This window comes from Syngnathus acus, chromosome 11 (assembly GCF_901709675.1).
Source record: "Syngnathus acus chromosome 11, fSynAcu1.2, whole genome shotgun sequence".
In the NCBI taxonomy this organism is placed as follows: Eukaryota; Metazoa; Chordata; class Actinopteri; order Syngnathiformes; family Syngnathidae; genus Syngnathus; species Syngnathus acus.
The window spans coordinates 5518320-5545198 of NC_051096.1; the positions used below are offsets into that span (position 1 = coordinate 5518320).

Sequence of the window (26879 nt, forward strand, 5' to 3'; positions counted from 1 at the left end):
ACAAAGATTCTCTTCAGGTTCCCCAAGGCGCTATTCCTGAAGATCCAAGACACTCGCTCTACTTTATTGCAACACATGACCCACAGCAATAGTTGGAAAACAACACAAGATTACAGTGTGATCAGTGTTTTGGAACGCTTCCGATTTGTATAATTGATTTTCGGTCTTGCTGTGGATTTCACCAGGTTTAAAATACTTCAAATGGAAGCATGCGTTTTATTGTAATTGCATTGACGATTTTTTCTTTGAATGCAATCATTTGCCCCTCGGAGTGAGTTGGAATGAAGACCTCACCGTGCGGTGCTAATACATTCGTATTAATAGTTAATTAGATTGTCATCACAAATCATATGAATGACATAGCAGACAATGCCTTGTCACTTTATGTTCATCTGAAAAATGGCCTCACATTAGCATTCAATTAGTGTCCATATGATCCCAGCACTTTCCTGTCATTTTAATTCATTTATGCTCCAACTTTAGTCGATTGCACAGTTCTACCGTTATAAACAGTTAACTTGGGCTCTAGTGTTGTAATTACACCGACTTCACAACATATAAGTCACCCTGTTTTCAGCTGCTCGAAATCATCTGATGGGTCAAACCATTCCCTGAGTTAAAAGAAGAAAAGTGCTTTTCGACAAACTACAATCTGCAAACTAAATACAACGTACGGCGAATAAAAATATTGCCGTGGTTATGTCGACATGCATTTTTGCACATAAATGCATGCACAAAAGAACAATGTCGCTTGTCCGAGCACATGGTAAAGTCCAGCTTTCCGGCATGCGGTTTTCTCAACGATCAATTTCGTGAAGTTAATCACAGCGCGCAAGGATAATGACCGGAAGCCGCGAATTACCTTCAAAATAAGATATATCTTAAAATGTCAAACTTCACCCTTACCTCCACTGCAAGTAGATTGAGAATATGTTGTCGAATAAATATTTTTATATTTGAATAAATTTTCTGGATGCAAACATTTGTTGCCATGTTGGGATTTACGATGAGTCGCTTTTGTGAAAATGCGCAGAAGGCCTAAAATTTTATAGCGAACACCTTAACCGGAAAATGATCATTTTTCACGTAACTTGATCAAGTTGCAGTTGGCTCAACTGAGGCATTTTATTCCCACTGTGGATTTTCCACAGAAGACGCGTTGCACGCGCCTAATGCCAATTAGCCAAACACTAATGTCACTTTATATTGTATAAAGCTTCCGCGTCGTTTTCAGCGGCCATTAATCGACTTCTATTGGTTTTGCTGTCGCTTTTCTGCTTTTCCGTTTGGATTTGAGAAAGGGCGTGTTTGGCTGAATCAGGACCGGGAGTTGCAGCTCCTGTACTTGGGAGACTGGTGAGGAATGACAGCAACTACAATCCGCCTGAATGGACGCAATGGATTATAAGGATCTTGGACATCATTTCGACGAGAAGCTGACACTGACAAATAAATGTGAGTACACCGGACACAACACTGCACTAAAATAGGTCATGGTGCGTAGTAAAATAAATGACTTGTGATAGTGGCAGTGGAAATACTGCATTGTTTTTTTTTAGGCATAACGCGTGTAAATTAAAAAATAATCCATCATGCTGATGTCTATAAAAACGCTTCTCACCCCCCCACCGCCTCATTTCAATGAACAAGATGGATCATAAAGCTGGAGACAAACATCTACCCTTCATCTCCCCTTGACCTGTGCATCTTGATGGACGATGTCACCCCCTCCCTTCCCCTGTCTCCAGCAGACGTGCATTACCTTTATTACTGTTTTTCATGCGTGGGTGTCCGTCCATGCATTTCCTGGTGCTCAGAGGAACATCACTTAGGAAGAGAGAGAGAGGACATTTATCCTTTTGGACTTACGAAGCATGGTAACTTCATATTTCATGAAGGTCCTAGTGGATACTAATTCAAATGGTGTCAACCAGACCCCCACTGTGATGCTCTTGCCTTCTCGTATTATAGTACATGCTACTAAATGCGATAACTTGGTTTCCGGGCCTTCCACCGAGAGCTCCAGTACGTTATCAGGAATGTGACATACCCCGAAAAGACAGGCACGCGAGATAAACTGAAACATTGTCAGTCTCTCAGAGTCTCAGTCTTGTAAAAATAGCAAAGGGGAAAACAAGAGAAGCGGATCCCAACCCACGGATTGTTTGCTTTTTACAGCTTGGTGTGTGTGTGCAGGCCCTGAATGGCCGTCATAATCCCAAAATGCTCGACGAAGAGACCATCCCAGTCCAAACAATGATGTGATAGTGGTTCATTCAAGCCCTGATACGGATCTAAGTATGACTAAAGAACTTTGGACTGTTTTTTTGGGACGTGGATGAGTTCACTCCCCAAGGCCCAGTAAGGAAAAAATTGTGTGAGTGGTGCAGATGGAAAAACTTTCGACCTTCTGCGGCGTTGCCCTGGAGTTAGGATCTCAGTTTTCGGTTAAACACAGCACTGAAAAGAATCACGAGACGCCGACTCACACTCCCTTTTGTCCACATTGCTCCCGAGCTATGTTGACGTAATGTTCTTGGCTCGCTGTCAAGATCCCCGCCGGTCTGGAAATCCAGTCTCAAAACCTTACATTGTGTACTTAGGAGTGCAAAGTCCACCATTTTTCCCCAAATGGGTGTAAATTTCTTAAATGTATGTGAATTGAAGTGAAGAGCTTTTTTTTTTTGGTGAGAATGTCTGAGAAACTACCGCTTGGAGGGCGAGACGTAGAAAAGGAGGAGACCGGAGCTCGTCTCTAAGCGCCGGTCCACGTCAGCGAAGCCGAGAGCAGATGTTATAAATCTCTGCCATGACGCCCTCGCAGGAAAAGGAGAGGAAGGGCCTCCATTCTCCAGGAAGGAGAATGAAAGAGCTTCCTGAGGGTTTACGCTCAGATTACTCATGTTTCCCCACCTCATTCTCTTTTCGCCGGTTCAAAAATCGTCATTGATGTTATTAATCCTGTTTGGGGGGATTATTTCAGTCCAAATAAACCCCGTCATTGGAGAGATTAGCCATTGTGGCAACGGGCAAATACATTTTAAGTCGGAGGGACTCGTTGATTATTTCATATATAATGGAGAAGTCGTCTGGCTAATTCAATTCTTGGTTCTCTGCAGTAACCAAGATGTTTGTGTTGATGCACCGCTCTGACCTCAGGGGAATTGCAAACAGATGCAGCAGCACTCTCTGGTTGTGTGTGTGTGAGGCACTTCCAACCCTGGTTGTCCACTCAATCCCACCACTCAGTCTGTAGATTCTATTATTAGAATGTAGATGTTGACTACCATTGACTGTCTTCATCTGCTTCATTTGTTTCGCGACTTCGCGGACACGAGCTCAGGATGAGGTCACGTCCGCAGAACTATTTGCAACTTCTTGTTGAACCTCTTGCACCATCTTTGGCCTTCCCTTTAGTCTCCACGTGGAGAAGCAGGAAAATATGAATAAGGAATGAATCATCTATGATTAATGCCGTGCCTGTGTTGCAGCTCTGTGACTGGGTAACCCACTTCTTTGTTTAAAGGCATCTGGAGAGCCTTCGTCTCAAAGGAGTCACATCCTGTCTTCCCTCTTCCTCACACAGAGTCTGTTTTGACTCTCGCAAGTGTCGCCGTATGGACGCCTCATGATCACTGAGATATAAAGTTTGTTTTCCACTCACTGACCTTTTGTTATTTGTCACGAGTCGCAGATTAGGCAAAAAAAAACGGACCCACTAATTGACAGAAAAGAAAATATTCAGGGAATGTCACACTCTCAGCTGCCTCGTTGTTGTTGTCCGCAACAACTCTGGAATGTTCTTCCACTTTTCCCCCCCGAGGCGTGGACACTTATGGCCTGGGAGCATTTCCGTGTTTTTAATATACACACAGGAAGTGCTGTCAGGGAATTCAAATGTACATATTTGGATTTACTTTCCTCCATGCAATAAATTGAGCTAGTAGGCGGTCGTGGCAATTTGTTGCATGCTATGCTGAGTTGTTAGATGCCTGAGATTCCTGAGGTGGTCTGACCCAGATATAACAACACACGCCAGTCATTACTGATTTTGGCGGAGTTTTGGTCTGGTTGCCTCACAACTAACACCATCCTTGAGTGAATCATTACACCACATTTAGAATCAATAAAATATGTTTACTTTATGACGGAGCCAAGTAAAGGTCACCTGGAATCTGGTCGAGAACCTTTTCACATCTTTATTAAATCATCTTGCTTTTGTTTGCCGGCTTTAAAATCCGCCCGATAAACAGTCTGTGTTTTTAAAAAAAAAAAGATTCCGGGAAAGAATGAGAGTGTAACATGAGCCGTTGCGGCCTAACTCGAATTCTTGTCACTGCGGCTTCAGTTTAACGTGGATGGCCAAGCCTTATTTTCCATGCTTTGTTTCTCGGTCTTGGTTCTTTTGGTCAACTTGCTGCAAGGTGCCTCGGCAGACGCTTTGCCCCTTTTATGGCCGACATTCTCTGTATGGTGCCCGTCGCTATTTATAAACGCAAAGTCTGTCACAGTGGCACAGAAACCTAAGATAGCAGACAGGGAGGGGAGGGGGTGAGCGGGCGTGTTTGAGTTTGTCATTCTATCACGAGGGTTTGCTCACACGTGATCCCATTTTTGTTGGTCATGTTTGTTTTGTTGTGTTGACAGGTGAAACGATATCTTCTCGCGTTGTAACTTTTGGTGAATGTTCTCTAACATGGACACGAATGGAGTGTTTTGCTAGCAGGAAATTAAACCTGCTACCAACTGGACAAATCTGTTGCAGCCTCGCCCTGTCATGTGATGGACGGTCGTCTTCTTGCGCCATTGTTTTGTTGCTTCATGTGTCTTATCGCTGGGGCGCCTGCTGTTCTTTCTGGCTTTGTAATTTTCTTTGTTTCCAGTATAATTCAAAATTCTACTATGTAACTACATCATTATATCAAACTATATAATCTTCTCAAATTTGGTAAAGGACAGAAACGACTTCTAGCTCGCCGTCATATTTGAGCCGCTTTTTTTTTTTTTTTCTGTCTCGCCGTAAGAAATTGGATCCAATTTAACATCCCACGATTCCTCCTTATTACCGTACAGTGGGGTGCGTTGGAAAGAAGCCCGGTGTTAATCTGTAATTTATGTCTTTGGCCGGGTCCATGGAGAGCGTCATTCTCCATCTGCCCATTGTGGGCAATGTGAGAGGAGAGTTGGCCTTCAGCCTCTCGACGTCCATCTTTATCTCCTCGCTCTGTTTTTTTTTTTCTCATTCCAACAGTCTGTTCATAACAATAAAAATAAATTAATTAATTTAAAAAAAAACATGACTAGGTTTTCTGCCGAGCTGAAAGGGTAAGGGAGGGGCGGCGCAGTCTTGCCGCAGATGTGTGAGTGACGTGTGAAAGAGAAGTTAATGGTTTCTAATGAGGTTGGAGTGTTGACGATAATGAAGCCCCTGCGAACTCCTGAGGTTTGATAGTAAAAGTGCATCAGCCACGAAGGAAGCAAGCCAGTACAATCAATACTGTCAATAATGTTGCAATAAATAAAAAAAAAGCTAATTTTCTTTTCTCTCTTCCCAGCTCTGCCCTTGCAAGGTGACATCCACAATGGAGACAAGTGTTTAGGCAGCGTGTTTCTGACGCCGGACGACTCGGCCATCACGGACCTTTCTTGCAAGACTGAGTCCTGCACCAAAGCAGAAAGCCCCACCGAGACAGATGCCTCCTGCAAGACGGACACGTCGGTTCCGGGCGCCAGCGCCGCCAGCCCTCGGCCCAAGAAAGGTGACTGCTGGTTTTACGTAACCCAGTTTTCCAAACGAGAGGCATGACAAAAACATAGCGGTTCAAGCAAAGCATTGCAAACAAATGTTCATAAATAATAAAGATAATAACAAATAAAATATAATAAAAGATATAATTAATGTACAAGCAATTTTAATGGATAACGCTTTGCAGCCAAGTGACAACCTGCAAGGTCACTTTTCTGTTGCGTAAATAAAAAAAAAAAGATGAATAAGCATTTTTATTTACTGTCCCGTAGGTGCACCAACAACACCAGGCATTTTTTGACCCATGTCGTTGGAGATAAACTAAAGCCCGCATGTAAAATGCAATGTGTGAGACAGTTACATAATTTTCTACTCTGATGTCGATCAATTCATTCCCGCCAGACAGATGGCTTTGGGCAAAAGCCAAATCATTTGTCGCATGCAGGTTGGGGGTTGGCGGGGGCACTTTAATGGCATCTCAGTGGGACGCGGCCTGTTAATGTAAACTGTACATCCCTATAACAGAGCCAAGGTGGAGAGCGAGAGAGAGGCAGGGATTAAAATCTGGTTGCCATGGTGACGGCGCTGAAGTGTCGCACGCTCTGATTCGTCCACATACATGGCATACATATCGGGATCAGTCGAGCAGCCAGTGGCAAAAGACACAAAAGTGTGCAAATCATTCCAAAATATTATTGTAAGCAAGTCAGGCTGCTTCGACCTTGAGAAATCCTCACAAATTGTCGTGCGGCGTCTTCCACAGATTCCATGAACTCCGAGCAGCGGCAGAAGCTCGCCAAGCAAAGGAGGGAGGAAAGAGCCCGATATATCGGTGAGTAATAAACCCGATTCACGAACTGCTTTGTGCACTACTCAAGTAGATGCATGTCTTTTTTTTTAAATTCTGCCCTACTTTATTCTAACCTCTTTTATCGCCGTCCCTTCCCTGGCTCTCTGTTATTGACGTTTCTTATTGTTGTCTCCTTGCATGGCTTTCAGAAGAGCAAACGCAGTTGCAAGGTAAGGCGCTTTACTAAAACCGTCAATTGCGTTCAAATCATTCCGAAATAACAAAACTGGATTTTTGGGGGTGGATTCACTTTCTGAGATTTTTTTAAATTTGATTCATTTGATTTCCATTCTAACCTCAAATGCATGTTTCACATTTTGACACTATTATGGCCTTGACTGGAAAATTAAAATGATTTATCATTTTGAATTTTTTTTTTCTTCTTCTCCCCCCGGACAACAAAGGTATGGGTGGTTTCTAATCGGTGACCTCTGACCTTTTGAGTGCTCTCTTAAATGAAGGACCAGAAAATTTATGTCTGTCATCCTCCCAGATGAGTGGAAAAGGCGATAATGTTATGAAGCCTTGGGCGAGCCACCATTAATGCGATGTGAAACCAGGCCTTGCACAGCGATTAGATTTAATTACCATATTCATTAGCATCGCTAGTGCTGTCGCACCACAGTTGGAACGACATCTTGGTGATCGCCTTATTCAAGATTTATTCCACGATGGTGGCTCCTATTGCGAATCAATATAAACGCTGAACCGTGTCCTCCAAAACGACTTTACAATCCAGACAAATTTTGGTCCAAATGAAAGAGGATCTGCTGGTGATTTTTCCCGAAGCCTATAAATACAAACCCAAGCTTTAACTTCATGTATTTTTCACAATTCTGCAGTAATCCTGCAAGCATAATGGGATTTTTTTTTTTTTTTCCCCCCTCGCCAGCAATTGGATTACCAGAAGGAGTTTGTCATTGCCAAACACTGAACGGGAGAAAAATCGCATCTTAGCGTGACACTGCTAAATTCCTCAGGACTAAAGCCACAAAATATTTTTAAATAATCTTCCACAACAAAATATTACTGCTGACTCATTCAGTTTCCGAATTGACATGAGGCTGAAGGTTCAAAAGCAAGCACAGCTGCTCTCCAGCATGACAAAAGTTTAATTGAAAAGAGCCCATTGCTGTTTAATTGTTCCCCGACCAAATGAGCCGTGGTCGCGTACAGACTTGCATCTGCTCAAGCAGTCTTTGAAGCACCGCGGGGAAACTTAAGCAACAATTGCTGTGGAAAAAAACCTTTCATCTGCTTCCACTCTTCAGGGCACAGCGAGGAGAACATCTTGACTAGCTTTGTGAAGCCTTGAAATGACACACCTTTTTCGTGATAACAGCGGCAAAGAAAGCCCAGTGGCTGGAGAAGGAAGAGAAGGCCCGGCGGCTGAGAGAGAGTCAGCTGGAGGACCGCAGGAAGAAGCTGGAGGAACAGCGACTGAAGGCCGAAAAACGCAGAGCTCTTCTGGAGGAGAAACAGAGACAGAAACTGGAGAAGAACAAGGTCAGTTTCACCTTCGTAGCGCTTGGAACGTTCTGATTTGCTGTCTTTGCGGCGCAGGAGCGATACGAGTCAGCCATCAAGAGGTCCACAAAAAAGACGTGGGCCGAGATCCGCCAGCAGAGATGGTCTTGGGCGGGTGGACTCAACCAGACTTCCCGTAGGGAAAGTAAGTTTTGGGAGCCAAATATATCGGCATGGTCATTTTGATTGAAGAAGCGTTGCACAGCCAGTCGTCCAAGTGACGCAATTTGAGGAAATGTTCTCAGAAAGCGGTTGCGAGGGCGGAGTACACATGACGTCAGTGCTGGGAAATTGTCTTGCGATATGGCAACTTTCATTTTGAACTGGCCACCAAGGGGCAGATTTTTTTTTCTTCTTCTTTCTTCCTACTCCTTTTACTGACCCCTCCCCTTACCGTTCCTCAAAATCTTCCCCCTTCCACCGACCCAGTGGGAATTCATTTGACCCCAGGCACGGGTGCGTCGCTCCCCTTTTCTCCAGAGTAAGGGCCGACGGTGTGAACAGATGTTGTGTGTTGCGTTCTCTCCGGTGCAGGCAGATGTTCGGCCTCCACGGTCAACTTGCCGAGACAGGTGGACCCTGTCATTAACAGCAGGCTGTCCAAGTCCTCTGCCACCCTGTGGAACTCCCCCAGCAGAAGTAAGGACGAGGCAACGTCAATGTCCGCCAGGCTTTCCTCCCTCCTCATCCCGCTCCACCCCCTCCCCCCCTCTCTGATTTTTGGGTTTTCTTTGATTATTATAATCGTCGTGTCTGGTGACCTGCCTGCCTGCCTGCGCTTGGTGATCGGTCATTGGCCGCGCACCTCCCCCCCCCCCAGCAACACTCTCACGGTCTCTCGTGCGCATCGTGGTGTTTTAATTTGACTTTTCATTTTGGTTTTGGTTGTCTTTGATTTCCGTGCATTTTGGGTCTTCTCATCTTTGAAGTCATAGCACCATGCCTCGTCGTCTTGAATGTCTCTTCACGGCATTTTCATGTGGCGTCTCCCTCCACCTTTCTGTCGGTGGCTCGAAGTCGGTGGTATCGGTGTTGGTGGTCTCGGTGGTGCGATGAACTTTTCTGTTCATGAGCAGTGTCTTCATATTGAATTGTGTTACTTTTTTATTTTATTTTTTTTATTCAACAAACTGTTTTCCTTACATGACCACATCCTTCAATCTGCGACTACAGATTGAACGCTACTACTAATGTCGTGGCATCTTGTTCAAACATAGTGGGGCCTCTTTGAGGCAATATTTTGGTATTGTGGTGCGCTAAGTCAGCATGCTAATATGCTTACTGGGATATTAAGAACATAATATTGTTTGTATGTCTACATCGAAGACATTTCAGATATGAAATATGAATCATGAGCATATTGCATCCCCGCAATGTGGGAAAATCATTGGTGAAAAGAGTGTGCTGACATTTCCACATGGGCGCAAGCACCACACTACCCACACAGCAAAACCGGGCCTCCTTCTTGCCGCATTGGAGAAAGAGGAGAGGAGGTGGCGGGTGGTCCACTGCGGTTGCCTAGCAACAGGAGGTAGTCCTTTTATTGGTTCGTCATAAAATACACGGGCGAAGGTGACAGCATGCGCTCTTACTGTATACAAGGACGGTAGTTTATGATCCCGAAAAAGCAATTGACGTTTACTCGTGAGGAGCAAATGTGTTATGATTGCGGAATTTAAAATACATTTGGAAATGTCAACATACCTTTTTTTTTTTATTGTGGGTAAAATTCTGTACGCTATAAAAGTCTTAAAATTCCTGTTTACTAATGCTTACAAATATGAATGTATCATATAATAATAATTCATACGTGAAAAGTGCAGCGGGGACAATTGACGTGCTGCGACAGGTGGAGAGGATTTGACAATGACCCGATATTGACGGCGCCCTCTTGTGTCAGCCCGCAGCCTGCGTCTGAGCCCGTGGGAGAGCAAGATCGTGGAGCGGCTCATGACGCCTACGCTGTCCTTCCTGGCTCGCAGTCGCAGCGCCGCCACCCTCCTCAACAACAGTGACTCTTGTGAGTGTGTCTGTGTGTGTGTGTGTGTCACTAAACCAATTGTGTTATTGTCTCTGTCTGCATTTAACAATGACTTACAAAGAGTCTTAAAGTTTTATACCAACCTGCATGGTGTGTAAATGTGTGTGACCCCCCCCCTCCCCTCCCCTATCCCTGCATGTCTACACACTACTCAGACTCTCATCACTGCTCCCGCTCAGCTTCAGCCAGCCCGCTCAACGCCTGCTCCCACCATCCCCACCAAAACTCCGCCGAGCGCTGGAGGCACTCCTCCGCCAGCACGCCCGACATCACCCAGCGTCAGCGTCAACGAAACTTCACACCGGTAGGCACGATTTGCCATATTGGGAACGACCTTCCTTTCTAAACATCTATTTGTGTTCTGCGGAGTAAATTGCAAGATCATTATGTTGCCAGGCAACAAGTGGCAGCTCGCTTTTCCTTATTTTGCTTTGTGATGCAGTACATTTTTTTAGTACCTTTCACAGTTGGATAACTTGGTTCATTAATATTTCTGATTTACGTGGTCGGTGTCCTCCTCTAAAATAGCGGCTCAGTAAAAATACATTTGGCCGCCGGCCGCGTCTTCTTACAAACAGCAAAATGAGATCAGTCGGAGTGCATTTGTGTGTAAAAGATGAAAGCTTGAGAGAGAGCGGCTTCACCCTCAAGGCGAAGTACGATGGCGAGATGATCGGAAAATGATATGAATAACAATGGTTGAAACTTATTTTAAAGCTGATGTAAGCAGAACCTGCGGCTACATCTGTTGCTAGGTAACCAGTGGATGATCCCATCTAAGCCGGCGCTGATTTAAACCCTCCGTTTAAACTTTTGGGCTGTTTTCAAGGTTGACAAAAAGAAGAAAGAGAAGAAGGACAAGGAGAGAGAGAACGAGAAAGAGAAGAGCGCGCTGACAAAAGAGAGAGTACAGAAGAAGAGACAGACGGCATCGCCCATCACAATTACGAGGAGATCCATGCCAGAGTCCAGGTATTCCAGCAGAGATGAAAGTTATTTATTCTTGGAGTCGGGTTGTTTTGAACAGATGGTCCGAGATGCTCTTATCTGACTACTAAGAGACGTTCTGCTCAGACTGAACTGGGTTTTCGCAATTGATGCTTTTTTTTGGTCCCTCGAGTGAGACAATGGTGTCAACACAAAGCGGAGTTCCGCTTCCACTTGACCTAGTTTTGTTTTATACACAAGTGTACCTGGAAAGTCAAAACTTCTCCTGACACGGTGACAGTCCCATTTCCTTTTGAGGTCATCCGTTCCCTTGCGTGCTTCTTCCCTATCTCAGCACCCCCAAGCCAAGAACCAGACCTCCATCACCCGCTCCTCCCAAAAGTCGTCCCTTATCACCTTTGGTCCCAGCGCCGGGTTCCAAGACGCCCACGGGGAAGAAGACGCCCCCTCCTGGCTCCAAAACCCGACCTAAACGGGCCCAGACGCCCGCCAGGTTGCAGGCCCAGACGGTCACCACGGTCGCCGTGGAAACCAGCCAAGAACCCAAGGTGTCGAACGCTTCAGAGGAGAAAAAGGGTGAGTGTGGTAACCATGGTGACGATAGCCATCCTTCAAGGTGGGCTTCGGGTTTTGGCTGCCATCCATATTACGCAGCGTTGATGTGTTTACTGTCATTATTTACTGTCACTTGCCTTCTCCATAATACATCTCCATCCTCCCCTGTAGACTCCCATAATGTGTCAGCTGCTACCCCAGCGTCATCTCCTTCCCCCAACCCACCACTTGTTGAAGCCTCCCACGGGTCTGTGCCCAAAGAAGAGCTCGCCACACCAGCTGCCTCGCCCGCAGTCAACGCCGCAAGTAATCCGACCGCGGCGCCCAGCAGGCCATCAGCTGGCACCAACGACCCCGAGGAGGCCGCTCGCGTCCTGGCCGAAAAACGCAGGCAAGCGCGGGAGCAGCGGGAGAGGGAAGAGCAGGAGCGCCAAGAGCAAGAGCACAAGAACAGGTTTGGCTGCGTGCCATACTGTAAGAGTAGGCGTCCCCATACGGCATGTCTAAAATGCACGATTTCTTCCAGGATCCTCCGGGAAGAGGCGATGGCACGGGAGGCGGAAGAGCGGAAACGCCGAGAGGAGGAAGCTCGCTTCATGGCCGAGCAGCAGCGTGTGAGGGATGAAGCCCAGCGAGCTGAAGATGAGAAGGAGGCCAAGGAGCGGGCCAAAGCTGAGCAAGAGGAGAACGACAGGCTGCAGAAACAGGCCGGTGCTTTAATGAATGACGGATTTAGCTTTTTTTTTTTTAAATATGTGGCAGTCCAGCTGAGAGCCCCGTTGTACCATCTGGGACACTTAATGCATAGAAGCATGGTCCAGCCGCCTGCGCTGTCTGGCATCTGGGCAGATTAAAAAAAAAGGGGGAGAAGTACAGTATGCGTGCCACTGTCATGGATTCGATGTATCACGCATGAGCCCTAATAGTCAGAGGCCCCTTGTCTACCCGGGCACATGCCAGCTGGTGACCTCCATAATAGCGATGAGTGGCGGCTGAGGGAGCCATTGTGATGGAGGAGATAGTGTCTCCTTCACTGAGCGCGCCTGCGGTGGGCTGATGGTCAGACAAGCAGAGTCAGTGTACGCCAGCACGACGCTAGCTCTCGGCTAGCCTATCCTTGACTCCCCTTTGCTCCTTCAATGGAGCCATTGTTTTACATGACAGTGGTCGAGATTGGCTGGAATCTTATTTATGGGCATGTGAGAGCTACCTGCCAAATTTTGGAGCCTGCTCATTCAGTAGACGTGGAAGGATTATAAATTTGTAGCTTAATAGCGTATTTCAGGATATGTCTGCTACAATGACTGTAAATACTTACTGAACCATGTAAGAGAGCTTATGTACTGTATCTATAGAATTGCTAGGGTCTACAGCACTGCCTGGTTATGTACCGCCCTCTAGTGGAAGCTTGCAGCAATTTATTTTTAAGTTTAAGCCAGAGCATGAGACTAAAGACATATTTTTACAGGAAATAATGAAATGTTTTTACTATTTCAAGGGAAGAAATAATACAAGGGGGGGTCATAAAAAATGCATGAAAATTAAACAATGTAGCAAAGCAAACTTGTCATTATGTCGACAGACGTCTTACAAACTGTTTCTTTTTGACCTAATTACAGAGGGAGGAGGCCGAGGCCAAAGCGCGCGAAGAGGCCGAGCAGCAGCGCATGGAGAGAGAAAAACACTTTCAAAAGGAAGAGCAGGAGCGACTGGAGAGAAAGAAGGTGGGGAGAAGCATGTCCTTAACGTGAAAGTCCATCTTTCATCTTGAGGAAAGCGCAGCTAAGTTATTTACTGTGTGTACAGCGTCTCGAAGAGATCATGAAGAGGACTCGCAAGAGTGATGCAGGAGAAAAAGTAGGTCTAACAAATAAAACCTGGTGTCCTTTTGTCTCATCCTTATAAAATCCTGTTTTGTGTTCATTACAGAAAGATGTGAAGGCATCTCCACAGGTTAATGGAAAGGACTCAGACCTCACAAAAGGTATCTGACTCTCTCGAATGATTATTTTCCATGTCTGGATTTGTTCCACGATAATCTATTTTGGTGACAGGTGAAAACCTGCTGAGTCCCGCCGCCAGCGGGTCAACTCCGGTCGTGAACGGAGTGCAGCCTGACGGTCACCAGAACGGCGTGTCGGCCAACAGCGAGTTTGATCAGATCATGCAACGGAACAGCGGCGCTAACCCGGCCGCTCCCCAGAGTGGACTGGTGACGGGAGGAGAGCCCTTCCTGATGAAAACAGGGCCTATGAAATCTCAGCATGTAGCAGGTATGTAATCGGCAATGATGATGGACAACAGCATTTACATGGGACGGATTATTATTATTATTTTCTCCCTGTATTATCTCCTCTTCTCTTACAGAGGTCCTGTGAGTCCCCCATCCATTCATGGGCTCGCCTTACGTCTCCGCTTCCGCATATTCATGCTACATCACAACAGCTTATACAGATTAGAACACATAAAAAAAAATGTGTGCCAAAAAAGCAACACGCCTGTGCTGACTCCATGACAACACGTTAGGACAAAGGAAGGGGGAAAACACACGCTCATCTAAAAGAATGAAAATATACATATATAATTCAGTATTCTCTTGTCTTCGACACAAGTTCCGCTGCAAGTTTTATTGACATGTCACATGCACATTCTTCTACAGTGCACCTTAAAGATGACTGAATTTTTAGAAAATACAGTATAAGACCTGTGGGGATAAAAAAAAGATTTCTTGTTTGACAATGGTTGTTATTATTACCGTCGTTCTGATATTGTTAAGTTGAACAATGTGCGTTTGTCGTTTTTGTCTTGAAATGTTGAGTTATTTAACATGAAGAGCAGACAGTGTATGTAAATGTATAATGAGCCTGGCTGCCTATAGGCCTCCTGTCACAGGAGATCTGTGAAATAAAGCTTTATGAAAGGGAAGCTACATGTCTGCATTTTAATTTTGAAGTTGAATTTGTTTATTTACTGTGCAACTTAAACTCAGATTCAGATCACATTTTGAGGAACAGGAGCAGTAAAGGTGAGTTTTGATTTGTTTGAGTTTTTATTACAAAATAAAAAAATATTGGCAACAAATAATTAACTGTTAACATTTCTTAATTCATCCGAATTATATTTATTTTAAATAATGCATTTTAAAAACTGTGGATGAATCACCGGTTTATTTAAAAAAATTAAATATTCTCCTCATTTTAACTTTGAACATTCGTCACTCGCGTTGCAACGTCACAGTAATCTCGCGACATTTTGATCGATAGCCGTCCACGAGCTTATCAGTCGACGTTCGGAGATCGTTGGAATCCTCGCCGTACATGAACTGCTAGCGGATAGGAAAAACATGCTTTTATTTCATTTATATATCTAACTTGAATTTGCCTGACAGTCCGATCTTCTATTTAGGACGGGAAGGAGCCGCTTCATTTGCGTGCGTCGTCACGTAGCTGCTACTAGCCTCGCGCTAGTTAGCTTCTTTGCTAACCATCCATTTCGGAAAAATACAGGAAGCAGAGCACGCACGAAGCGCGGCCTAAAAGGTTGCTCTCTACTCACAGACGCCTTCGATTATTCTCAAAATCTGCACAGGTAATTAATACACGCTTTTTATCTATCAATCATCTTGGTAAGGTATTAATCTGCAACAGCTAACTAGCCAATAAAAGGATTATCAACGTTTAGTCAACGTTCGCCTTGAACGCGCTTAACGTTGCGATCGGGGGCGGTTTTGGCGAGTGAATTAAAACATCGAATATATGTCAACATGTATGCATCAATGCATGATTATGTTTAAAATTTCAATTCGATTATACCTCATACGTTTAATACAACAAGGTACCTGTTCTTTAATCTCTGCAGCAAGTGTTCCCATTATGACAAATATAGCTCAATTGTTGTTTAATGCGTGCAACTCTTGCATATATACAATTTATTTTTGTTAAGCATAGTGAGCTGTGATCAGATTCTCATTAAAAGCTATTCAATGTCTTTTTGGCGTCAGAAAAACGTCCTTAGCGTGGCCTGTAGTGAAGCTTGTTGGGTGGTAAAGTGATATCAAGTAATTTGAGCTGCTTCTTAAAACCCTCTTGGGGGAAATCGTGTATCGAGATAGAAAGAATCCACTTCCTGTTCTTTTAATGCTTAGTGTTTGGTTACATCCATTAAAGCGTGTGAAAGCCTTTTCTTTAATCATCCGATTTCAGAACACACAAGCTAACTGAAGGCCTTACAGTAAGTGAAACCACTGGTGTCGTGCATGAAAAACAAAGCGGTCTTGTTCTTGTCCGTGTGTAAATAATAAATGGCGCTTGTAGGCCTTCTCCCACTTCCCAAAATGGCCACTCAACGGGTTCATCTACTCGGCAACCGATGCCTTGTAAACGCCAGTAAGGGTGCTTTTAAATCGAGTGGTTGGCCTTTCGTGTAGATAAAAAATGGTGTAAGCGTCATGGCAACCAGTGTGAAACCCATAGCAACCGTTTGTTGTCTCAGGACATTCCATCGAAATGCTTAAATATTTGCTTACTTGAATATTGCTACCGTGGGATATTTTAGTAATTGATTTTGATGTTTTAAATGAACTTGGATTAAAACCAAAATCATCCTGAAGAGCAGCACCATTCCAACTTGTGTGCTGCACACCGCACGGATTGTGTGCATCGTTGCTGCAGGCTGTTTGCATGTTGTTGCAGCTGCTGCAGCATTTCTCCGTTCAACCTGTTGTCCTCTCTATGTCATCATCACGCGGGTTTAAAATGTTCACACTGTTGAAGGCCATGCAAGCTTTGTGATGAAAACTAAGAACGAAGTCTATTTGTTTATTTAAGCGCGTTTATTGCACAACATTTTAACCTTTGCCCTAGTCCGAGCGGTTGACCTCCTGTTGCACATTTGCTCGGCAAATAGTGCAGCATTGATTGGCACCTTTCACATGAATCTGTTTCTGTTCTTTTTTTTCCCCAAGGATATTTAATCTGAAATAAGGGCTCAGATGGCACCATACTCTCCTTCTCGCTCCAACTCCAGATCCAAGTCCAGGTCCAGATCTGTATCTAGATCTCAGTCTAGAAGCCGCTCTCGCTCAAGATCCAGAAAGCGTCGTTACAGGTAAGTCACACCTGAATGTTTTGTATTGCAGATTTTCTTTTGAAGACTTTTTTTATTTATTTGTCTTCATTGTGGGCACTTCTTTCCGTTTTCTCTCAGCTCTAGGTCCCGGTCCCGCTCTCGTTCCCGCACACCTATGTCCTACCGAAATTATCCCTCCCGGGATTATCAGAACAACCGGGGCTACAACCGCGGCTACAACCGCGGCTATCGGAGGCCCTTCCACTTCCGCGGCCGCAATCGGGGCTATTACCCTCGCGGTCACTACCAGAACAGGGGAGGCGGCTATGGCTACAAGTCTAACTGGCAGGGCGGCGGAGGCGGCGGCGGCGGCTGGCACGACCGCAAACGTGACCAGGACAACCGCTCGCACAGCCCCAGGAGAGGGCGCTCACGCTCCCACACGCCAAACAAGCGCTCGGCCAGCCGCTCGCACTCCCGCCACTCGGACCGCTCGTCGTCCGAGCAGTCTCATCGCTCGAGGGCTTCCAGCACCTCCAGGTCACGCTCGTCCACCCCGTGCCCCCGCAACAAGGGCAAACCCAGCTCCAAGATTACGAAGGAGAAGCAAGGAGAGAGTCAAGCGGAGAAGCCATCCGGAGAAGGCACCGTGATCGAGAAAGCCTCCGGAGGTAAATGGATCGACTACGAGGCGGGCCGAGGCGGCTCCGAGGCGGCTCAGAAGGAAGACGCCGCGTCCGCCGACAGCCCCCCCAAATCGGGGCAGACGGCCTCCTTCGGCGGCTTCGGCTTCTTCTCCAAGGAGGATGCCAAGTCTGGAGAAAAGATGGTGATCTCTGCTGCCTTCAAAAAGTATGTCTGTTGCACCTTAATGGGATTCTTGCTTCCTTTATTTTCACAGCAACTTGTGCAACATGTCATTTTTCTTTCAAATATTTTAGCCTTTTTCCAAAGATCATTGGATGAATCATCAGTTTAAAATGGAATAGGACTGACTCCCTGATTTTAAATATGACAATTGTCCTTTGATGTGCACTGAGAGGAACTTTATTGAAATCCCACGTACTTAGAAAGAAGCGCATTACGTGAGTATAAATACTGTCTCATCGTCTGTCCTATTTGCCGCGGGGAAGGCCTTTTGCCCCCCTCCTCCCACCCCCGCCCCGCCCCTCCCCTACACATACGATGTCACTTTTGCTCAGACTTTGCTGCATCGCCTTTCTTTGCTTGTTGACCAACCGCCACCGATGCTCACCTCTGTCGTGCTTTGTCATGGTGCATCAATTCTTACGGGTGGTTTGGTTTGGCATTTGGGCAGAATAAAACCAGTCACCCCCCCCCCTTCCCTCCCTCCCTCCCCCCGACCGTCAGCGAGTTGCGAAGTTCTCTTTTAACGCTCGCTTGTCGTTTTGTTAGGTTCTTGGCTGAAAACAAAAACAAAAAGCAGGCCGCTGAGAAGGACGATGGAAACGAGAGCGAGAAGAGCAGCACCGAGAGAGATCAAGAGAAGGGCATCAAGTCCGGAGACGTCTTCAGCATCTCCATTCCGTACGTCGACGCCAAGGATGACAAGACCTTGCCGTTCTTCGACGAAGAGGAGGAGGAGTTCCTCAAGTCGCACGGCTTGAAAGACCGAGACGCAGACGAGGACGGTGCGGGCAAGTCCAACCCCACGCCGCGAGACATCTTTGGGAAGTGGGGCGACGAGCCCACCTATTCCACCTCCTACCCGTTGCTGAAGGAGAAAAGCCGCAGAGATGAGGATGCGGAGACCTTGGATAAAATGGTGGAGGAGATGTATCAGAGCCGCAAGCACAGCAAGAAAGAGGAGAAGGCCAAGAAGAAGGAGAAGAAAGAGAAGGAGAAAGAGAAGAACAAACGTAGTCCCTCCCCCGCTGTGCCTTCCAAAGTCAAGGACAGACCGCTCTTCCCCGGGGCTTTCCCTCGTGAGGAGTCTCCCGCACGCCTGGCGTCATCCAGGGAGGACTTTGAACAGAGAGTGGCGTCTTTGGAAGAAATGCCAAGGTACGCCCACTGGCATCCACTGTCGAGCGCTGACTTGTTGTGTCCTCCTAAACCTTGGCCTCCTTTGTTCTTTTGCTCTCTCAGCTCCTCTATGGCTAAGAATCGCCTCACGGCCAGAGATCTGGTGAATCCCTCGAAGAAAGATTCGGAGTTCCGCTCCATCTTCCAGAATATTCAGTCCACCCAGCTTCGCAGCAGCCCCGCTGAGCTCTTCGCTCAGCACATAGTGTCCATTGTGCATTACATCAAAGGTACAGTGCTGCCAAGTGCGGCTCGGCTCGCGGGACTTCTTTTCACGGCGGCCATGATGTCGCGTGCCTTTAGCGGTGACCACGGATGCGTCCGAACGTTTGTTTTGACACGCCTTCACGCTCGCCGTCTCTTTGTTTCGCAGCTCAACACTTCCCTTCCTCAGAAATGACTTTAAGCGAGCGCTTCGCCATGTACCAAAGAAAAGCTGCAGAGGCAGAAATGAAGCCAAGGAAGAGCCCCGAAATCCACAGGTGGAAGGAAACTCGCAACACTTTGAACACAATGTCACTCTTATTTCTTTTTTTAAATGGCCTCTTCTTCTCTGGTCTTTTAGGAGAATTGATGTTTCCCCCAGTGCCTTTAAGAGGCACTCTCACCTGTTTGAGGAAATGGACGACCCCAGTTTCAAGGTGACCTGTCGTTTAGCAACTTGACCCATTTTTTTCCCCACAGCCGGATTTGAGACGACCCAAAACGGCCGTGTTCAGCTTTGTGCTTTTCTTTCAAAGGATGCTTTTTTCTAAATCAAAAGAGCCCAATTGTGTATTGTAAGTGCCAAGCGAGCCTGCAGCCTATGAGATATGGTTATTGATTGGGTATGTACCAACCCCCCCGAGCAAAAGGCTAAAAGGAAGGGAGTTATGATCCTGAGTCCAAGCCTCTCATGGGACGCTTATCAATGCCTTAACCTTGTAAGTATCTTTCCATGAAAAGAAACTTGAAGCTACAAAACTACTGTCACGTTAAATAATTCAGCTTGAATGATACATGCATGCGCCTGGTTTCCATCACTTCTTGTTTTATGCTCAACTGTAACTGAAATACACAGCAGGTTGCATTTAACTGTGAGTACCTGGTCTCGGCCACTAGGGGGATACACCAAATGGTGTGAGTCAATTGGAAGTGCATTCATGCCAAGAGTTCACCTCGCCAAATGAATAGCAGTAATTGATTCGTGTTTCATCACTGGCTTCGACGGCTGCGTCTTTGCTCACGCCCGTGTGCCTTTCGCTGCAGGATTCAAGCAAAAAGTTGAAAGGGGACACCATGGACCTTCGTCTGGACATTGAAAGGCGTAAGAGGTTTGCCGGGAAGGAGTACAAGCGCGAGGCAGGCCGGAGCCCAGAAGGCTCCCGGGAGAGGTCCTCTGAGAAATCGGGGAAGCACCACAAGAAATCCAAGTGAGTGGCAGAGAGATGACGTCAAGGTATTTTCGATTTGGTGTGTTCTCACCTCGCGGCGTCTTTGCAGGAAATCAAAGAAGAAGCGTGACCGCTCGCCATCCTCGTCCTCTTCCTCGTCCTCCCCGTCCCCTTTCCCGTCCGCGCCGCCACCGTTCCGACCCAAGGAATACATGGCAGGAGAAGGGCCGGAGCATTTTGAGGAGGGCTTCTCTCACACCCGCTACCCGCCGCGGGACTACGGGGGGGACCGCGGGCACCCGCGGGATTTTGAGGGCCAGCACATGGAAGGCCAGAGAGGCAGAGGCCGCGGATTCGTAAGTGATTGCGTGCGCTCGCGTGCTCTTTTCTTCTCAGTGAGTAAAAGTCGAACAAAAGCAGGAATGTCCGATCGCAATCCGACTGGCTTCCTCCCGTTTCAGTTTCCCAGAATGAGAGGACGAGGATGGAACAGGGGCAATTATCCAGGCAACAACAACAACAGCAATGGCAACCCTGCCAACATGAATCCTCAAGGGCGCCCCCCAGAGGAGGAATGGGATCCCGAGTACACACCCAAGAGCAGGAAGTATTACTTGGTGAGTCACGATGACGTTAAATCTCGACATGGACTTTGAATGGCTTCTTGGCATTAGGGCTGGGCAATTAACCCAAATGTAATCAGGATTTCGATTTTGACCTCTTAGGAAGAACGGAATGGAAGAGTGTGATTGTGCCGAGCGGCGCCGTGTATTTGCAAGTTCCCAGCGTATCCTGAATTTTGTACTTTTTTCATTTTTTTTGTTTTTTTTCCATTTGAGATTTTACTGTGAAACTAAACGCTTGAAGAATGACACACGTTGTATATTTCAATACAAGACAAAACCATTGCCAGTGCTAATGCTGAAGTCAATATAAAATCCTTTCCAGAATGTTTCCATTGGATTCCAAAAGTGATAATCCTTCAAATAATAAAATTATATACATAAAAACATTCAAACGCTGTTGAAACACATAACACGGAAATAATGTAACGAAATTCAAAGGCCCATCTTCTTCCCAATTTGTGAAATACAATTTTATTAAAAGAAATCAATCCCAACTTTCTTCTTCTACTCTTGTTTGATTGTTTGTACTCCTTGCATGCACGGCACCACACTGCCCCTAAGAGGCCAACGCGCGCACAGCAGGATCAGCTGGTATTTATTTTTTTTAATTGATATTATCCTAGTATTAGTATTATTTGTTACAAATTGATTTTCTGTTTGTTACTGTTACCGTTGAGTTTTCAACGATTCCATTTTAATGTTGTACAATGTGCATTAATCGTGATTTCAACACCAGTCAAAATTGTAATGATTTCATCCTCTAATCGCCCAGCCCTACTTGGCGTGCAGATTTTTTCTCCTGTCAAATGTTCCATTGCACTTAAATACTTTTCCTCCCCTCCCAGATTGATCTCATTCTAAAGTTTGATTCTGTCTTGTTTCTAGCATGATGACCGCGATGGCGAGAAAACCTGGGTGGACAACCGCGGGCGCGGCCGGGGGTCCTTCATGCCCCGCCGGGGTCGCTTCGTGTACCGCAAGGGAGGCAGCAGCCCCAAGTGGGCCCACGATATGTTCCAGAATGCGGAGCAGCCCGAGATGGGAGAAGACAACATCGAGGCGGAGCATAAAGATGCCAAGAGTGCTGACGAAGGCCTGAAATCCTAAACAGCCAGTCGGTGTGTCCACATGTTGGTGCGCTTGTTTTTTTTCTCCCCCCTCCCCACCTGTATCTCTCCTCATTTCATTGTCTTTATAGATCGAGTGAAGAAGTTGGTTTAAAGTTTTTATGTCATGTGTTCGATGACCGAACGGTTTATTGTTGAATACTAAGGCGGCGGCGTTAAATAAACGTGGGAAAAAATTACAAAAATATTTGTGCCTTAGATGACTAAAAAAAAAGAAAAATACAATTCTACGTAAGTGTTTTTGCGGTTTGAAACGGAGGGAGAATTGAACCCCATTATATCTTTTTTTTCTTTTTTTTTTTTCTCTTTCTCTAGGGGGCCCCGCTGACATCTTGATGTTAAAACTGCATGAACATATTAATGCTTCTCTCCATGGGACCAATCAATAGTTGCAATTTGGATTTAAAAAAAAAAAAATTTTAGCACCCACTTCATTTGTGAATATATTAGTGTTTCCATTTAAAAGTCCACCTGAAAATCAAACTGTTTTGCTATAGACATAAAAATATGGATACTTGCTCTCTAGGTTTATATGTCATTTTAGCAAAGTAGCTACCTTTTTATTTGATGTAGTTTTAATTGACAGGCAGAAGTTGCGTAATTATGTACACAGTTATAAATGTTCAATTGTTGTAATACTTGGGGGTAAACAAGTTGAACTATTTTGGGGGGGTGAAGGTAATTTCAGTTTAAACTCGTCATTAAAGCGGACGTTAAAAAAAAAGAAAAGTAGGCAAGATGTTTTCAATCTCTTGACTGTACGCAACAACTGTGGATCTGCGGTTCTTTTTGTTTAATATGAAGCTGGCAACTTTTATATTGTTGAAGAGCTGTCATGTTTGTCGTTTAATTTTCAATAAATGTCCTTATCTTTAATTTGGGAAAGAAGTTGTAAGAGTTCTATTTGGGATGAGATTGGACATCCTAAATCATGTTAGGTGCTCCACTTTCTGCATAATGAAGCTTTTCATGGAGAAGTGCTTCTCTGGTCTTTGCCAACAGAAAGTTCTCCCGCTCTCCAGACTTTGCTCGGATCCACTCAGGGAAGCTCGGCACAGTCTGGCGAAACTCAATGTCTCTTTCATAGAGCTAAACAAGACGTGTCTTTACTCGAGAGCCGCGTTGTTGGAAGGCTGCTGGGAATTGTGCGGAAAGAGAAACACGGAGCGTCGGGGTCAGTGACACTCGCCCGTTGGGAAAGCTGGGAAAACTTTTTTTTTTTTTTTTCCTGAAAGGAAGTCCGCTGGAATAAATGTACCCAGACAGACCCATTTTGGAAAAGTTGTGGTCTTAACCAAATGTTTATTGGCCCACTTTATTTTCTTTTATGGTGCCCTTATAAGGGGATACTCAGGACTTTTCAAATTTAATGGATTATTATAGCAGATTCCCCCAAGTTGACTTCATTGTTTTTGGAAAATTGGGTATTTTTAACCTTTATTTCCAGTTTGGATTCCAAGCGAGATCTTAGATACGAATATACATTTCAAAGTTCTTGCACAACAACAAATGCCTGAGTTTCCTGTAATATCAGATTGAGTTGGTGAAGATCCACTTTCAAGTGACTACACATCTTCCATGGGTTCCAAGACAAAAGGTAAGCAGAGCTGCGCTGGCTTAAGTGTTAGTGTCTGCTAAATGTTAATATACAAAATTAATACCAAATGATGAAATACATTAAAATAAAAAACTCGTAATTTCCATTGCAATGGACGCAGATGTTTGGGACACTAGTGGTAATGAACCCGTCCGACAGTTCCCGTCCCAGTGACCAGGATGTCGGGCTGTCCATTCCTCCAGATCTCCCTGATGATGCGCTCCCTCTCTTCCAGACGCCGAGCCTTCTCCAGCTCCTCGACCGAGTCGAACACGTCGACGCTCTTCAGAGTTCCCATGGACCGCGTGCTTCGCTCATCCATGGGCACTAGAGTCATTTTCTGGCTCCCTTCCTCCTCTTCCTCCGCTATGCTCTCATCCTCTTCCTCTTCGCTGGATTCCCTCAGCTGCCTCCTCTCGGGGGACGGAGCCGGCCTGCTGACACGGCGGCGTGACCTGCAGGTGATGCCGGTCACCAGGAGGCACAGCGCCATGAGAAGGCCGAAACAGACGCCCATCATGAAGTAGAGGGCGAAGCTCTCCGGGTTGGCTGGATGGACAGGTGGAGTCAAATCAAGCTTATTTGAGAAGATTTTTTTTTTTCCTGAGATCTTCTTACCTTTTATATGCGCGTACGTCGCCATGCTGTTACTGAGCAGCTCCATGTCTTTCCTAATAGGCTCCATCTTGATTTATTTAACAAGTTTCTAGCATCTCCAAGGTCTGGCTTTCCTTTAAACTCTGGAGACCCTCAGCTCCTGTCGGATAAAAATCACACGCAAACAGAAGTTCACAAACTTTTCAAGCAGCAGACATTCCAGACAGCCGCAAGAACCGAAAGTATTTTATGTTCGGCTTTCAGCAACGACATGGGCCTTAACTAATGGGGATGTTTATATTTATGACATCAGTGCCTGAGGGGACTCATTTCCAGTTTCCTGTGTCAAACAGCTCCACTTCGACTCTTGTTTCACACAGCAACAGTGACATTTTTGGCTCAAGTTTTTTTGGGTTGTGGATTTTATCTGCTGACTGAGACTTTTTTTTCCCCCCCAGCTTTTTGTAACAAATTGGGGATAATGTAAATACCGCCATCACTAAACAGTCCCACGGTTACAGTTAATGTAAACAAAATGGCCGCCCCCCCCCTCATTAAAATAACAACATACATGGGAGCTAAAAAGTTTTCCCTCTTGTGCTTTCTCTCCAGGGAGAACAAAATTCTCCCCCTTGTTCCAGTTGCTCGACTCACTCATCCACCCTGATCTTTATCCTAATGACTCTTGGCAGACCCCCACAAAAACTTTGCCTGATTACAGTCTTCTGGAATGGCATTATCACAGCGACAACTGAAATCAGTTTCAAAATCATCTCCAGTCTCCATATTTTTGTTGACCCATCAACAAGTGTATTTTTAATCCGAATGGCACAAACAAGTGGTTTGTGGTCGTCCGGGCAGGAAACACTTTACAGAAATACCAGACGGAGACAAATGTCCATTTTTATACAGCGTTGGGCAGACAAATGAAAGCCCAATCGCGTCTTGACTTAACTTCGGCAGCTGTAGCTGTTTACGTGACCCCATAAAAACCTACTCGGGCTCAACTCTCCCGCATTTCCTGCCCGGATAATCCCATTTAAGATGAAAGCTGGAGGCTCTGACAACAAGCAATCAATGTGGTCTTCAACAATGGACTCGAGGGACAAATACACACTTTGCACGTTGATTTCTTAGCTGTTGTTGCACTCATGAAAAACTGTAGGACTACTTTGGGAGGAAAATTCTTAATGAGGTTGGTTAATTACCTAAAACAGCGGTAAGGGACTTATTTGATCTTGTCGCCCCTAGGCAATTTTAAAAGCAAATAAAACCTCAAAGGAAGCATAATAAAAGACCCCAAACCCTGCAAATGCTAATGATTAAATACAGTTAATATAAACTAACTTGTTCAAAACCACAATGTGGACAAGTACTATAGAAAAGAAATAACTTTTTTTTAGCTCACAGCATTTTTTTTCCTTCATAAATTTAGCAAGGCAAGCTGAACTGGATAGAAAAATTATTATAGAGAAAAAATCAGTATGGCCTTGTAATATTTTAATTAATATTCTTGCTTTAGCGGATCACTCACCGTGCATCAGCGCACTCCTACTAAATATCCAGTGAAGATGTAGAAGTCCACACGTGTGAAGAGTGACATGTCATTAGTTCCTCCACAGGAAAGCAGTGAGACGCCGCCAGGAGAGAGATGATGTTGCCGCTCCTGAAGTCCTAACATCCACTCCCACTCATCTTGAGTGGGAGGACACCCTGCTACTTAGATTCCTGAAGAAACTAAGCTCCTTCTTTTACCTTCCAAAAGATGCATGCCATGCCATGCAATGCAAAGGACACTCTCTTCCAAGTTGCTGTTCACAGTGAGGTGATGTGTCCACTCACTGCTGCTTGCAAAACACACCGCAGGTCTGTTCATTTGGAGAGCCAGGAGGGTGGAACAGGAAATAGCTTGTCGACTGTTTTGGGCACAGGGCCCTTTGCTTCCTTGCTGCTGACGCTGGCGGGGACTTGTGGATTAATTGAGCTCTTTGTATTTTAATCGAGGAAGGGAGGCGGAAAAATCTGTGCCCGTCCCAGGATACATTATAACTCAGGCGAACAGGTGGTGTTGTTTGATTAAACGTGGAAGATCATTTTCAACATGTACTCCGGAAGGGATCTTAATTATAGCTCCAAAATTTTGGAATTCGTGATGATTCACGCTTGAGGTACTTTTGGACCAAAACATTCAGTGTGTGAGAGGCTGGATGTGAGCCGTGGTCAACAGCAGCTTCTGTGTTGAGGAGTCTGCGTCTTGTAAAATGATTGTTTACGCGACTGAGCCCGTGTTATGTTCTATTCTGAATTTAGCAGCGTGGCTGATGTGGTCCGGCATCAACCGTAAGCGTTCATTATGTGGCCCGTTGTCACTCCGCACAATCTCAAGGTTAGCCAGGAGAATAAAAACACAGGAATAAAAGCCACATCCAAAACAATGATCCATCCCAGGGACATTCCGAAAGTTCTGAGGCATAATGCTCTTAAGTTTGAAATGACATCCTTCGATCGTGGCTTGATGTGTCCCAGCTGCATCTGTGTTTTGTCAGGCCTGCCCTCTTCCTGACACCCGGCAAGAATAACATCGCCCTTCTTGCAAATTCCTTAAATTCCCATTCATTGGGAGGACACTGGGACCAGCAGTTTTTCTATTAAGGGAAACGCTCTTCCTTTCACTGGCCCATCCCGTGTGCTGGACGAATGTTTTCCTCGATGTACGGGCGCTTACCAATTGATTTCACAGACAGTTGGACTCTGTGGCGCAGGAGCAAATAATGGACAC

The 26879-nt window shown here is 45.5% G+C and overlaps 3 protein-coding genes across 13 annotated transcripts; 2 read left to right on the plus strand and 1 right to left on the minus strand.

The window, feature by feature from the left end:
- Positions 1 to 1108: 1108 nt before the first annotated feature.
- Positions 1109 to 14592, plus strand: LOC119130097 (MAP7 domain-containing protein 1-like). Of its 7 annotated transcripts, none has more exons than XM_037263621.1 (18): positions 1109 to 1455; positions 5556 to 5759; positions 6510 to 6578; positions 6746 to 6766; positions 7939 to 8102; positions 8160 to 8268; positions 8658 to 8762; positions 10024 to 10143; positions 10320 to 10468; positions 10994 to 11136; positions 11447 to 11688; positions 11839 to 12121; positions 12194 to 12374; positions 13287 to 13391; positions 13474 to 13524; positions 13597 to 13651; positions 13722 to 13940; positions 14035 to 14592. In XM_037263621.1, the coding sequence occupies exons 1-18, from the start codon at positions 1389 to 1391 to the stop codon at positions 14043 to 14045; spliced, it is 2298 nt and encodes a 765-aa protein (XP_037119516.1). In that variant the 5' UTR covers positions 1109 to 1388; the 3' UTR covers positions 14046 to 14592. The 7 variants fall into 7 exon arrangements, with proteins under 7 accessions (XP_037119516.1, XP_037119518.1, XP_037119519.1 ...); XM_037263623.1 differs by having other exon boundaries at positions 10344 to 10468; XM_037263627.1 differs by lacking the exon at positions 1109 to 1455 and adding an exon at positions 4792 to 4858 and having other exon boundaries at positions 5555 to 5759.
- A 298-nt stretch (positions 14593 to 14890) lies between these two features.
- On the plus strand, positions 14891 to 22782 carry thrap3b (thyroid hormone receptor associated protein 3b). Of its 5 annotated transcripts, none has more exons than XM_037264543.1 (12): positions 14891 to 15255; positions 16631 to 16773; positions 16873 to 17586; positions 18151 to 18759; positions 18844 to 19010; positions 19154 to 19262; positions 19346 to 19421; positions 19981 to 20192; positions 20263 to 20509; positions 20615 to 20770; positions 21341 to 21370; positions 21665 to 22782. In XM_037264543.1, the coding sequence occupies exons 2-12, from the start codon at positions 16658 to 16660 to the stop codon at positions 21884 to 21886; spliced, it is 2658 nt and encodes an 885-aa protein (XP_037120438.1). In that variant the 5' UTR covers positions 14891 to 15255; positions 16631 to 16657; the 3' UTR covers positions 21887 to 22782. The 5 variants fall into 5 exon arrangements, with proteins under 5 accessions (XP_037120438.1, XP_037120440.1, XP_037120439.1 ...); XM_037264545.1 differs by having other exon boundaries at positions 20029 to 20192; XM_037264544.1 differs by lacking the exon at positions 21341 to 21370.
- Positions 22783 to 23326: 544 nt separating this feature from the next.
- Positions 23327 to 25950, minus strand: eva1bb (eva-1 homolog Bb (C. elegans)). Its single transcript, XM_037264550.1, has 3 exons — positions 25635 to 25950; positions 24122 to 24260; positions 23327 to 24052 (listed from the first exon to the last, which is right to left on the minus strand). Exons 2-3 carry the CDS (start codon positions 24186 to 24188, stop codon positions 23637 to 23639), a joined length of 483 nt encoding a protein of 160 aa, XP_037120445.1. The 5' UTR covers positions 24189 to 24260; positions 25635 to 25950; the 3' UTR covers positions 23327 to 23636.
- Positions 25951 to 26879: the final 929 nt, after the last annotated feature.

Bases quoted from the DNA above. Each gene is read 5' to 3' on its own strand.
- LOC119130097 (XM_037263621.1), top strand. From the start codon at position 1,389: ATGGACGCAATGGATTATAAGGATCTTGGACATCATTTCGACGAGAAG. The intron at 8,269-8,657 runs GTAAGTTTTGGG...TCTCCGGTGCAG, and splicing joins CCAGACTTCCCGTAGGGAAA to GCAGATGTTCGGCCTCCACG. The intron at 10,144-10,319 runs GTGAGTGTGTCT...CACACTACTCAG, and splicing joins CCTCAACAACAGTGACTCTT to ACTCTCATCACTGCTCCCGC.
- thrap3b (XM_037264543.1), top strand. From the start codon at position 16,658: ATGGCACCATACTCTCCTTCTCGCTCCAACTCCAGATCCAAGTCCAGG. The intron at 20,510-20,614 runs GTAAGTGATTGC...CTCCCGTTTCAG, and splicing joins GAGGCAGAGGCCGCGGATTC to TTTCCCAGAATGAGAGGACG. The intron at 20,771-21,340 runs GTGAGTCACGAT...ACTGCCCCTAAG, and splicing joins AGAGCAGGAAGTATTACTTG to AGGCCAACGCGCGCACAGCA.
- eva1bb (XM_037264550.1), bottom strand. From the start codon at position 24,188: ATGGAGCCTATTAGGAAAGACATGGAGCTGCTCAGTAACAGCATGGCG. The intron at 24,053-24,121 runs GTAAGAAGATCT...CTGTCCATCCAG, and splicing joins GACGTACGCGCATATAAAAG to CCAACCCGGAGAGCTTCGCC.